Raw genomic sequence first — 12,177 nt, forward strand, 5'->3', positions numbered from 1 at the left:
GGCCTTGAGTGGGCCCTTTACCTGCCTCCACCCCGCTTGGCCCATCAGTTAGAAGAAGATGAGTTGGGGGGGAACCTCTGATGTTCTACCCCAGTGCCCTGGGGGTGGAGTCTCTTTTTCACTTGCCTAGGATGGAAGTTAGTGTTGTGCTTCCAGTCTCCCTGCAGATGGTTTTGCTAGAATGGAGGAGGATGGGGGTGCTGGTAAAGTCCCTGATGAAAGCTTTGCGATTCCCAGGTCTGTAGACTTGTTTTCTGTCTCACTCATGTGTTAGACACGCCCAGGTGTGTCTGTGAGTGGTGAGTCTCGTAACTCAAGGCCCAAGTGGCTCCTGTGAGGGGGATCTTCTTGAGCCCCTCTTCCCCTTTCCGGGTTCCAGTTTACAGCCACTGGAAGAGATGCTCGGGTTGATTACAGTGGCTTGATTCCAGCCAAAACAGCCCATTGCTGCCAGATTTCACTTTTGGGGACAAATCTGGGGGCAGATGTCCAGACTTCCTGACCACGTGTAGCCTGGGCCTCAGCCAGTCGGGTGTTTGCAAGAGGAACCCTGACACAGGAGTCGGAGGCCTCCTGATAAGTTAGTGGGGAGTCGTGGGATGGGCATGAGCCTGGGGGGTCAGGAAACCTGGCCTCTGGTTCTGCCTCTGCCCCAGCTCCCTGTCAGACTCTGAGGGAGTCACTTCTACTATTCAGGCCTCAGTCTTCTTCTCTGTGCAATGGAGCACTGGCTTCAGTGCTCTTGCCCCCTGGGTCTCTAGCCCTTCCTGTGTTTTGCCTCTTGTCCTGAGAGTCCAGTCCTCACTTGAGTCTGGTCTTTAGCTCTTCCAAGAGTGGTGGATAAGGGGGCTCCTACTGAAGGAAGCAGTTCCCCTCCTTGAGTCTTGTTTGAGGCCTCCCTTGGGTGACCCTTTTGGCCCCGTAGGTCCTCTTTCTCCATACCTTTGTCTGATGCCTCCAGCTTTTCCATTAACCTTATCACTGTTGTCTTTGACCACATATGTATACCGAATGCTTTCTGTGCATGGGATGAACCAGACCCAGCTGGGATGAAGGAGTAGAAGACGGAGTGCTGCTTTTTTTTTTTTTTTTTAAATGTGGACCATTTAAAATCTTTTATAAATTTGTTACACTATTGTTTCTCTTTTATGTTTTGGTTTTTTGGCCACTGAGGCATGTAGGATCTTAGCTCCCCAACCAAGAACTGACCTTACACCTCCCTGCATTGGAAGGCGAAGTTTTAACCACTGGACTGCCAAGGAAGTCCCAACAGAGTGCTTCTTGATTGCCTGTCTCATTGGGTTGTAGAATAGAGGCAGGCCTGGGCTCCGATCCCAGCTCCACCATGATTGGCTGGGGGCGCTGGACAAGTCAGTTTTCTCATCTGTGAAATGGGAATGATAATGGTCATCTTCTTTATTTTTGAGAAAGGATGAAATGAAAATAGGCACCCAATGAGCATGATTAACCACTCTGTACCTAAGGTCGAAAGGAATAAAATGCAGTGAATGAAATGGAACGATCCCAGCCCAGAGAGAGAGACAGGGTAGGCATTCAGCAAATGTTTGCTTCGCTCCCAGTGGCTGATCCATGATTCATTTTCCTTCTCCCCAGTCCAGTCCACAAAAGATTCCCTGTTTCTAGACTTTGTTGAAGTCATTTCTAGCTAGAAAAGCCGGGTTGGGGAAGAGGTGAAGCTGCCTGCTCCTACAACTAATTGTGCCTTATTATAATTGCGAAAAACACTTATTACCCCTTGTGTCATTCCTGATACCTGCCTAATAATAGTTATTACCGCTTTACTACCACTGAGAGCTTGTTTTAGTTTGCGATTTGATGGTGTTTAGTTTCATTTACAGAAAATGAAGGGTCATTTCATTCATGCAAATTGTTACTTAGTTTAGCAAATTGTTACTTCCCAGAAAGCAAGAGGCTAAGGAATTCTTCTGAAGACAAAGTATATGTTTTTAAGGGCAAGTATTTTAGGCAAATGAAAGGAAACCCAAAGAAAAATGCCATAGACAATAAGGAATCACACAGGGTCTGAGGTGGGCAGCCATGGGGGTTGTGCTCTGCCCCTTCTCTACCGAGGGGGAGACTGGGGCTGAGAACTAGCGGTGACTGGTGTAAGGTCTCCCATCTGGGGAGCTGGGTTTGGCTTTTTGGGTTCTAACCAGTCATGCCCGTCTCGCCCTGCAGGATGTTTGCTCTAATGTAGCTTGTTTGGAAGTGAGCTTGTGTGTCTCTGTGGGCCTCTGCACTCACTCTAGTTTTGGCTAGAGTTACCACACTTAGCAAAGAAAAATACAGAATGCCCACTTAAATTTGAATTTCAGGTAAACAACACGTAATATTTTAGCATAAGTATGTCCCAGATATATTGCAAGGGGCATACTTATACTAAAAGTGAATGCCATGTGTATCCAAAATTCAAATTTAACTGAGCATGCTAGCTCTGACTTTACCTGTACCCGTGTTTCTCTCATTATAATAATAATAGCTGCTGCTTGTCTAGATATTTTTCTGCAGTTCCAAGAACTGTCTTGAGCATTTTACTTACTTTATTTGCTTTTGTCCTCCTGGCAGACCTAGAAAGTCTCTCTGATTATTTTCCCCATTTTAGAGCTGAGGAAACAGGCTCAGAGAGGTAAGGTAGCTTGCTGGCTGTCACACAGCCAAAGCTGATAGAGCGGGGATTGAGCCCAGGTTTGTGGCCTTAGATTGTGGCTTTCCCTATGCTGTTCCCGGGGATTTGGGCAACAGAGGTGCTGGTTTCCTGGGAGCTGGGTTTATTATTTGAGGAAATCAGTCATCAAAAACATGTGGAACCCCTCTGTGTGAACTTTCTCATCCCAGCAGTGACACATTGACTCCTGTCTTCCAGAATCACCACCACCCCCCTACTCTCGGCTGTCTCCTCGCGACGAGTACAAGCCACTGGGTAAGTGTCCCCCTTCCGACCCTTGGGGAGGTGTGTCCATCCCAGGCTCCCCTGGGGCCCCGCCAAGGGAGCAAGGGGAGGAAGGGATCCCCAGCCTGGGTGCGTTTGAAATGGGGTGGGTGAAGTCTTACAAACACACTCCCAGTTGGGCCAGAGCCGACCCAGCCTCTGCAGCGGGCTATTTACATCTAGAAATTCCTCTCTCATCATTAACCTCTCTGTGACCTTTAAACATGAGCCTGTGGGAGATGAATGGGTTTTGACTTCAGCGTCTCATTGGAGGTGGGTTAGGGTTTCTGTCTCTGTTCCTCTCCTTCCCTCCAGCCTTAGGTGGTTCTCCTCTGACGTGTATTAATTAGCACCGTGACAGATAGGCTGAGCATGAAGTCACTGTTGAGAGGAGCTGTATGTGTCGTTCCCCACCCCCACCCCCCACCTTTATTTCTTTATCAAGAAATTCACCTGGGCAGAAAGAACAGTTGAAAAGTTTAGAAAGCAAGTGTCTTGGTACACGCAAGCAGAAGGGCACCCTCAGTGGTAATGTCATGTTGGCAGGTCCCATTCAGAGGTGGGATGTGTTTTCTGTAAAGCCTTGGGGCTGAATGCTTAGCCCGGATGCTGGGGTAGATGCATGTGGTTTTAAAAGTAGAGATGGCTTGTTTTTCGGCCCTCCTGGTTCCTCCAGTGGAGAGTCCCTGTGGTGGGGTGAGTGAGTATGGCCTTAGGAGCACCGGGAGAGCGACTTGGTGACCCAGGCAGCTCCCATGGGACCTGAGCTTTAAAAGTCAGATGGCGTGGCAGTGATGCTAACACATTCCACCAGTGACCACAAAAAGTGGGTTTTGTTTTGTTTTTGGTAAAGGCCTCTTCCCGGTAGCGTGTGTCAGCACCATCTGGGAGGTCACTTCTGAGTGTCATAAACTTGGAGGCATCCAGTCCAGTTTTCCTTCCAAACCCCCCCACCCCCTCCCGTGGAGACAGGAGTGCCCACTGGTTCCCTTTGGGAGTTCTCCTCCTCCATCTAGGACGATGGAGGCTGTCCCATGATGGTGTGTGATTCAGTGCCTTAATCGTGGCAACTTCCTCATTGCTTTTCCTGAACTATGGTCATCTCCTGGATGGAGGAGCTTGATTTAGTTCTCTGAGGAACTGGAAAGGTCATCTGGGGGTACCCTGTCACTTGACAAATAGGTAATCCGGCTGAGGGGCAGAGAAGGCTGCCCAGCTGATAAGCCGTGGGGCTGAGACAGAAACCCACAGTAGCCCCTGTTCAGCTCAGCGGTACCCCACCCTCCCCTCCCAGGCCTATCTCAGCATTTTCTGAGTTAACATAATTGTACTAGTTGCTTAGAAGATCCCTAATTCAAAAGATGGGGGAAAACAAAAACCAAAACCCACAAATGTCCTGAGTTTGAGTGTCGAGGATCATTGCCCTGAGGAACCGTGGGTCAGCTGGTGATAAAGCCACAAAAAATCAGGACCCCGTCCAGCGAGGTAGAGTGATCATTTGAAGATGAACAGGTGTCCCTGTTATTTTACAAATGGGACTACTGAGATGGAGAAAGAGGAAGTGGCGTTTGCTGGTGCTCAGGAGTCAGAAGATGACAGCCCACCGTTTGTTTTTGTGTGTGGCTCATGAGCTGAGAATGGTTTTTACTTTTTAAAATGGTTTTAAAAAAATACGAAAAAAAAAAAAACCCACCCAAAGCAGAAGACTCTTTTTTTTTTTTTTAGAAGACTCTTGTGACATGTGAAAGCTATATGAAATTCACAGTTCAGCATTCATAACAGTGTTCTGCTGGAAACTGGTTGTGTTGTCTGTGGCCACTGCTGCAGGACCACAGCAGAGGTGGAGGGTTTCAGTGGAGCCTGTATGGCTCACAAAGCTGAAAAGACTCACCTTGGGCCCCTGGCAGGCAAAGCTGGTGACCCCTAATTTTACTAAGAGTGGAGGTGGGACTCAAACCCTGGGCTCCAGCTTCCAAATGGGGTTCCTCCCTGGGACTTGAGCAGTGACCGAGGTGGGGAGTGTTCTTTTCCTCGGAGGGCCTCACTAGAAGCACCAGTTGCGAGGGGTTGGAGAGTGCATGGCAGGGACTTGTAGCTGCAAGGGATGGAAAACACCCATCACCCAACCCCTGGAAAGTTCACAAAGCTGGCTGTGTTGGCTTCACAGCGCTTCACTTCACTAAGAAACAGGGTTCAGCCCGGGATGTTACTGCTTCAGACAAGAAGTGGCACCAAGGCATGGGGCCTGAACACTTTGGGAAGATTAGGTATGAAATGCAAAATTCTTTTACGAGGTTCCTACTTAGGCATTAAGGTTATTATCTTTTTTTAAAAGAGATTTTCCATCTGTCCCTATTTTTCTCCAAACCTGTTTGACCAGCAGATAACTTTTTCAGGCTCTGGTTAATAGTCTGAGTTGTTTTTTGTATTATTTTCTTTTCCTTGCATTGTTAGTTTTTCATAAACAAAAAGTCAGTTCACTTCTAAGCCGCTGTGATCACATGAAACCAAAAAACAAAATAAAACCCAGAACACCCAGTCAGCATCTGGCAAGTGGGAAAAGAAAAAGGAAAAAAAAATAGAGAAAGGCCAAATTGGTTAATGTTTCATCTTCCCGCTCCCCAAGCCATGTGGTAAAAGGAAAAAAATTCCTACAGGATCGAATGGAATTCTAGCTCGCGAGGGCCTAGGCTAACGGTTTTTGTCTCAGGGTTTCCCCAGCTTGGAGTGGTTCTGCTGAGCCAGTGGGACCAGCTGAGCCGCACTGTGGAGGGTGAGAAGATGAAAGATGCTACAGGCCTTCCAGGAAGAACATGCCTTCTGACTCCTGGACAGACCTGTCCCTTAATGGGGACAACACCCCGTTGCTAGTGGCAGAGGCACAGGCCCAGGAAAAACTTCCAAGTCAGCCTGTCCCGAAAGGCACTGGCTTGTCCCACTTGCAGCTCAGTGAAAATGTGCAAAAGAATTTCCTATCTCCCATCTAAGTTGCACTGCAGACAGGGGAAAACAAATAGTGCATGCCGTATGAGGTACTTAAAACTACTTAAACAACAAATGAGTGCCTTGAAAAAAGAAAAAAAACAGTCCAGACTTTGAAAGTTCCTCTGGGAGCAGGTTTGGATGTGAGAGAGTGGGGGAGGGGAGAGAGAAAACAGTTAATCTGGGAGCAAACGCTTGAGCCCTTAATTAGAGGGGTGTAAGCGGGACAGAGTGAGGATGGCTGGTAACTTGTTAAAACAGAGTTTCCCCAGCTCCAGCGGGAGGAAGGAAGGAAGGAAGGAAGGAAGGAAGCAAGAAGGAACAGCTTCAAGAATTTTAATGGTTGTAATTAAGTACAGCAGCTATGAATTGTTTAGGGGCTTAATTTAACCTTACCCAAGGAGGCTCCAAGTTACTACTTGCTCGGTCCCCTGAACTTGGGTTATTTCTGTGGTCAGAGCAATTGAAACTTTTTCAGGTGCCAGGCCTGCAGCAGTCAGCATTTTCCAGAAGAGTTCCAGGGTTGGCTGGCCTGGTCTCGTGCGATCGTGGGACGGGGAGTGGCAGCAGAAAGTTGTGAGGCACAGGCTGCCCTTTGCAAGCACCCGCATGCCCACATGTGCACGCGCGTGCACGCACACACACACACACACACACACACACGTGCATGCTTGATAAATAAGAGAGGAGCACCCCACAGCCAACTAAGTTCTCTTTCTATTCCCTCCTGCAGATCTATCTGATTCCACATTGTCTTACACTGAAACAGAGGCCACCAACTCCCTCATCACAGCTCCGGGTGAATTCTCAGGTTGGCATTTCTTTATTCCTTGCATGTTGCTGTTGTGTTGAATTTACAGGAGGGGGTCCGGTGGCGGGGGCCTGATGGAGGTCTTGTTGCGCCGCCTCCTCTTCTTTTCCCTGGGCCTCCTAGCCCTCGAGGAGAAGACTGCCAGTGTCTTCATCACTGGTTTTCTTGGGGTGAAGAACAGTCTGTATGAATGGGGCCTACGGGTGAGAACCTGTCCAGCGCCTGGCAATCCACGCTTTAACCAGTTGTTTCTTGTGGAAATGATAAGAACCCAGCCCAGCTCTCCATCCCGATTTTGAAGGGATCCTTTCCCCCAGCTGCCGAGAGGCAGCAAAAGGGATGTGTTTGTTTTCATTGTCTTTATAGGTTTCTCTTATCCCCACCCCTGGGGGAGGATTGATGTGAAGGGTCAGAAGAGGGGGGAAATGGAATGGGTAGAACACTCATGAAGTCTGACCAGTGAGGAGTTTTCCAGAGGTTGTGGTTTCCATGCCTCTCTCTCAGCAGTGGATGCTGGGCTAGGAAGCAGAGAGAACTCTGGTGTAGAGCCTTCTCCCACCCCCAGCATTTATGTGTTGGCCCTAGGGTCTTTCCCATTCTGGGGAAGGCGTAGATCAAGCTTTTCTTGAGAAATGACAGGTTGGTGGTGATCCGGGGGTTTCAAGGGCCACGAGGGACTCAAGTGTCGAGGTCTGTGGCCCTCTGGGAGCAGGCTGTGTAGGGGGCACTGTGAGGACAGCTGGGACTCATGGCCAGGCTCTGCTGCATTGAGTGACAGCCCATTGGGCTGGAGATGCTTCTAGAGCGGGCATGGCTGGATCTCTGCAAGAAGGCCTCTGTCTGCATCTGACCCCACCCCCATGTCATAATGGCAACAACAGTCATTGTAGCTATTTATTGAGTGTTTACTTTGGGCCACATCCTGTACTCAGGCCCTTTATGATCTTCAGCTCACAACAGTAGGAAAGTGACTTGCCCAGGTCTCATAGGAGCCTGGGCACCTGCCATCTGCCACCATGCCTCTATGCTCCTGACCACGGCTTTGTCCCCCACTTCTCTGTAAAGACTGGACGTACCTCCAATGAACATATTTCACACGGACTTCTGTCATTTCTCATGTACTCTCTCCTTGACTTAAGGGTGTCTTGATGTTCGCTGCTCAGGGCTGCCTGCTCAGTTCCTATGCCCAGATCCCTTCCCCATCCATTCCATGTTCTGTCACATCCGTGGGAGAGCACAAGAGTGTGTCTCTTTGGAAGACAGGGAAACCAGAAGCCAGAGCAGGAAGTGACTTGCGCATGGGCACAGTGGGACTCATGTCACAGCTAGTTCTGCGGTCCGGGTCTTCTGGGGCCCACTTGCCTTCCGGCCTCTGGTGGCCCCTCTGACTGGGCCACTTTTTTTCATCCCTTCCTTTTGACCCTACTTCTTAAAATGTCTTGCCCTGAAAAACCTAACTAGAGCAGCACAAGAAGTTGTTGTTTTAATCCCTTCTTTTTCCTCTGTGCCTATGTGGATGGAAGCCACATATATTTTGAAGCAAGAGGCTTAAAAGTCTTCCTGAATGCATGATTCCACGTCTGTGCCAGCCATCAGTGTATTTAATTTGGATGGATCGCACTGGCGTCAGTTGCCTGGTCGGATGGATAGTTTTTCAGCATCCCTTCCCCTTGTTAATGGTGGAAACTGCTGTGCGTGGAGGTGCCTTACGGGTTCGTGGCATGTTCGCGGATGTTATTTCTCTTATCGCTGTCATCCCAGAGCTGGCCTGGTGTGCGGCTCTGGCTGTAAGGAGTGGAGCCCAGAGAACCTGCTGGAGGCCCCTCCTTTATCCGGTTCCCAGGAGGGAGCACCCTCTAGAGGCTGGGAGGTCTCTGGAGACCCTGAGGCCTTAGATCCGGCTGCCTTGGGGCCCAGTGGGCCCGTGTTTGGGATTCCCACCCAGTTATCCCAGAGCGTTCTGACTGGTTCTGACTGGTGGGATAGCACTGCTGCTCTTTACCGTGGATGAGGATCACGTGGCTCTCATGAGCAAATCTGGCACCCAGCGCATTGGGATTCTTAGGGGCTGAAGGAACTGGGGAGGATGTTTGGGATTTCCTGTTGGGGGCTGATTGGTTTGAGTTGTGGGTGGTCTCAGTAGGCAAGTAGAGCATCCCCTCCAGTGCAGTCATCCAAGCCCGCTTCAGGGATGGCACAGGTCTCCTCCCGCTTGGGGGACTCACGGTTCATCTTTTCCAGCTTACTCATGCCCTGGGGACCCCAGGACCAATGGGGTTGGCAGTGGCCCTGCATGCTGGGAGCACGCAGAGTTGGGGCTGTGGGTGGCTGTCACCCTGGAGGACAGGCTCAGGGAGGGAGGCCCTGCCGGAGGAGGAGAAGGCCCAGAGAGGGCTCAGTGGATGGCAAAAGAAGACTCATCCTATAAAGATGGATGGTGCGCCAGGGCAGGGCGGGAGGTGAGGTGAGAAAGGTGAGGGCTCCAAGTGGGTACAATGCGTTGGGCCAGGCGCACGATGCTCACGGACAGATGGTAAGGATGCTGGTGCTGACCTTTATTTATTTAACGTTTGACGTTCACAGTTAGCACTTTGCTAACTGCAGGTTGTTCTCCATCTCGTTGACTCATTACCACAACCCAGTGACACAGATGTGAGTCCCCCTGTTTCACAGGTGAGGACACTGAGGCTCGTTGCCAGGCCACGGCCCCAAATTCCCAAACCGGAGGTGGCAGGCCTGGGGTGGGAGCCTGAGCAGTGTGACTGCCCAGCTTACCCATCGTGTAGGGCCCACCCAGCTTCCCACGGCAGCGATCCCCATCCTCTTCCCCCCGCCACACCTGGCCAGGTAGAGTGAGCCACCTGGGGTCAGCCTGTCCTGATTGAAGCACCAGGGACAGGGCTGGGACCTGGCAAGAGGCACCTCCCTACCGGGTGAACCTTGCCAACCACCCAGGGACCAGCTCAGCCACCGCCCCAGTCCCCTCTGTCTCCCTGCATCCCGGGGGCGCCACTGTCCCTGAGAGCCTGGCCTCTCTCAGCATCCTGGGACCAGTGTTGCCGGAGCAGGGTGTCTGCAGCCCAGGCTGGAGACCGCCCTTGTTTGCACAATGACAATGCCAGCACCCGGCCTGAGGCTGGCTATTTTTATCCAGCTCCAAGGTCTCCCTGCTTCACTTTCCTGTCCTGTTGTTGAGGCCGCATTAGGGGAAACAGGGTGGGGGTTTTGAGGCTCAGTCATAGCTGGGGCAGTTGAGGACACATTGGTGGGTGTCATGGGGGCAGCAGGACACACGTCTGTCTTGGTTCAGCCTTTTGCTGAGTGCTTGACACTCTCTCGTCTGATCTGCACGTTACCTCCTGATGTTGATACGTGATCCATACCATCAACAACTGAAGCTCAGGGGGGCAGGTGACTTCACCAAGATCACCCAGTCAGGGGCCAGAACGTGGAGCTGCCACTGAGTACAGGACCCTTACACCTGGAGTCTTCAGTGGGATTACTGCCTAAGCCCCCTCAGGTCATCCTCTTTTCTACAACATCGCCACCCCTCTCCCGTTCCCTTGATTTTGATTTAGTTTGGGGAGGAAAGCAAGATTAGCTCTAGTTAAATTCATACTAAAGTGTGAGTGGCTGGTAGGCAACTCTTTTTGGCAACTTACAGGCAAGATATGCGATAATTCAAGGAAATTGTAGGATGAAGGGCCGCACGGGAATGACCATTCTGAGGGCTGGGTTCTTTGGGCTCTAGGTTAGAAGAACAGAATGAGCAAGACATAGGAGCTTTTTGCCCTGGGTGAGGAGGGGCAGCCAGGCCAGACTTAGTGTTGGGTGTTGAGTGAGCTCTGGGCGTAGACCAAGACTTGAGGTGATGTGCTGCTTTAGAAGTCAGGCCTGCCTGACTCCAGTGCTTGAGGGCTGGGGTGTGGAGCACTGGTTCTGCAGGAACCAGTGACTCCCCTCTAGAATAGAATATCGCATTCTAGGGCCTGTTGGATAACTGTCCAGGTGCTCTGTGAAGCATGAGTGATGATGTGAGCTGCCTCACGGGCACCAGGCGGTCCTCTGTCTGGTACCTGACTCTGGGTACCAGTGTCTCGTTCCGTGGAGCTTGCTGGCTTCTTTAGAGCTGCATCCGTGAGGATGAACCTCTCGTTTTGAAGAGAAGGCCCGGGAAGGGAGAGAGCTATGTAGGACAGTGTGGAGAGCTGGAGGTTTAGCTGGATGTGGATGTCTTTCCTCCACCAGTCAGACTGTAAGCACCTCAAGGGCCCAGATCGTTCTCTAGGATTTGTGCATTCTGCAGATTGGCAGAGCAGAGGCTGCCTGTTCTGGAAACAGAGGCTCAGAAAGGTCAGGAGAGCGGCTGAGGGCCACGCAGCAAGCATATAGCAGGTGGAGCCAGGGCACCACTTAGACGGGTCCCTGCTGCCCGCCCACCCGCCTCCTTTCCTGTCGCTGGTCCCTGAGGAGGTTCCCCATTGGGGTCGGTGCTGTGTGATACGTGTCTGCCTGCAGAAGTCAGGAGGGGAGTGAGTTAATGCAGCATCATGCCCTGCTGCTCTTTCTGGGCTCGGCATGCTCGCCTCAGAGGCCCTGGTCCAGCACAGACCCTAGACCTCCTCGTTCCCCAGGGTCCTCAGCTCAGCTCTGTCCGCGTGTGCTGAGCCTCTGCGGCAAGGTGGGCTGAAGAGCATGGGCTGCACACCAACAGGCCCTGGGTTCAAGTCCCCGCTCCGCCATTTCCTAGCTGTAGGGCGTGGGGCAGTTGTCTAACCACTCTGACCCTCGATTGTCTCACCTATAAAATCAGGGTGGAAATGACATCGTGTCATCTGTAGTGAGGGTGAAATGAGGTGATGCCAAGTGAGTCAGCCAAGGCTTGGCATGCATGTGGTAGGTATGGCTGTGACAATGTGCCCGGCACTGTGCTTGGGCTGGAGACACAGACATAAAAATCGCATCATCTCTGCCCTCGAGGTGCTCACAAACAGGTGAAGACACAAATAGTAGTCATGAAAAGTGGTGTAAGAGGCAGTCAAGAGGAAGAAGGGCGCAGTGACTAACTCTTGGTGTGGGAAGTGGCCCAGGAGGACTCTCTGGAGGAGGTGATGTCTGAGTTGGGTTTTGCAGGATAAATAGGAGTTTACCAAAGAAACAAGGTTTAGGATTGAGGGATACAGTGCAAGTAGAAGGAATATCAAGTGCAAGGGCCTGGAGGTGTGAAAACAGACTGATATTGAGAAACCAAAGGAGGGTAGAGGGGTTGGAAAGCAAAGTACCTGATGTTAGTGGGAGATGAGGTGTGAGGAGGTCAGGGGTCTGGGTAATACATATATTTTTAAATACTTTCCTCTATAATATACCGAGTATACAAATCAGTGTCCAGCTTGGTGAATTTTTACCAACCGATGGCACCCGGGTGACAGGCAGG

At 51.0% G+C, this 12,177-nt stretch overlaps 1 protein-coding gene across 1 annotated transcript in view; it reads left to right on the forward strand.

Annotated features, from left to right (window-relative positions):
• Positions 1–12,177, forward strand: part of SMAD6 (SMAD family member 6) — a 76,467-nt gene that overhangs the window by 6,776 nt on the left and 57,514 nt on the right. The window contains exons 2-3 of the mRNA XM_043470876.1: positions 2,885–2,941; positions 6,666–6,743. Of these exons, the coding sequence (XP_043326811.1) occupies positions 2,885–2,941; positions 6,666–6,743 (135 nt within the window). The remainder of the gene's footprint in view (positions 1–2,884; positions 2,942–6,665; positions 6,744–12,177) is intronic.

Source organism: Cervus canadensis, chromosome 6 (assembly GCF_019320065.1).
Source record: "Cervus canadensis isolate Bull #8, Minnesota chromosome 6, ASM1932006v1, whole genome shotgun sequence".
NCBI lineage: Eukaryota > Metazoa > Chordata > Mammalia > Artiodactyla > Cervidae > Cervus > Cervus canadensis.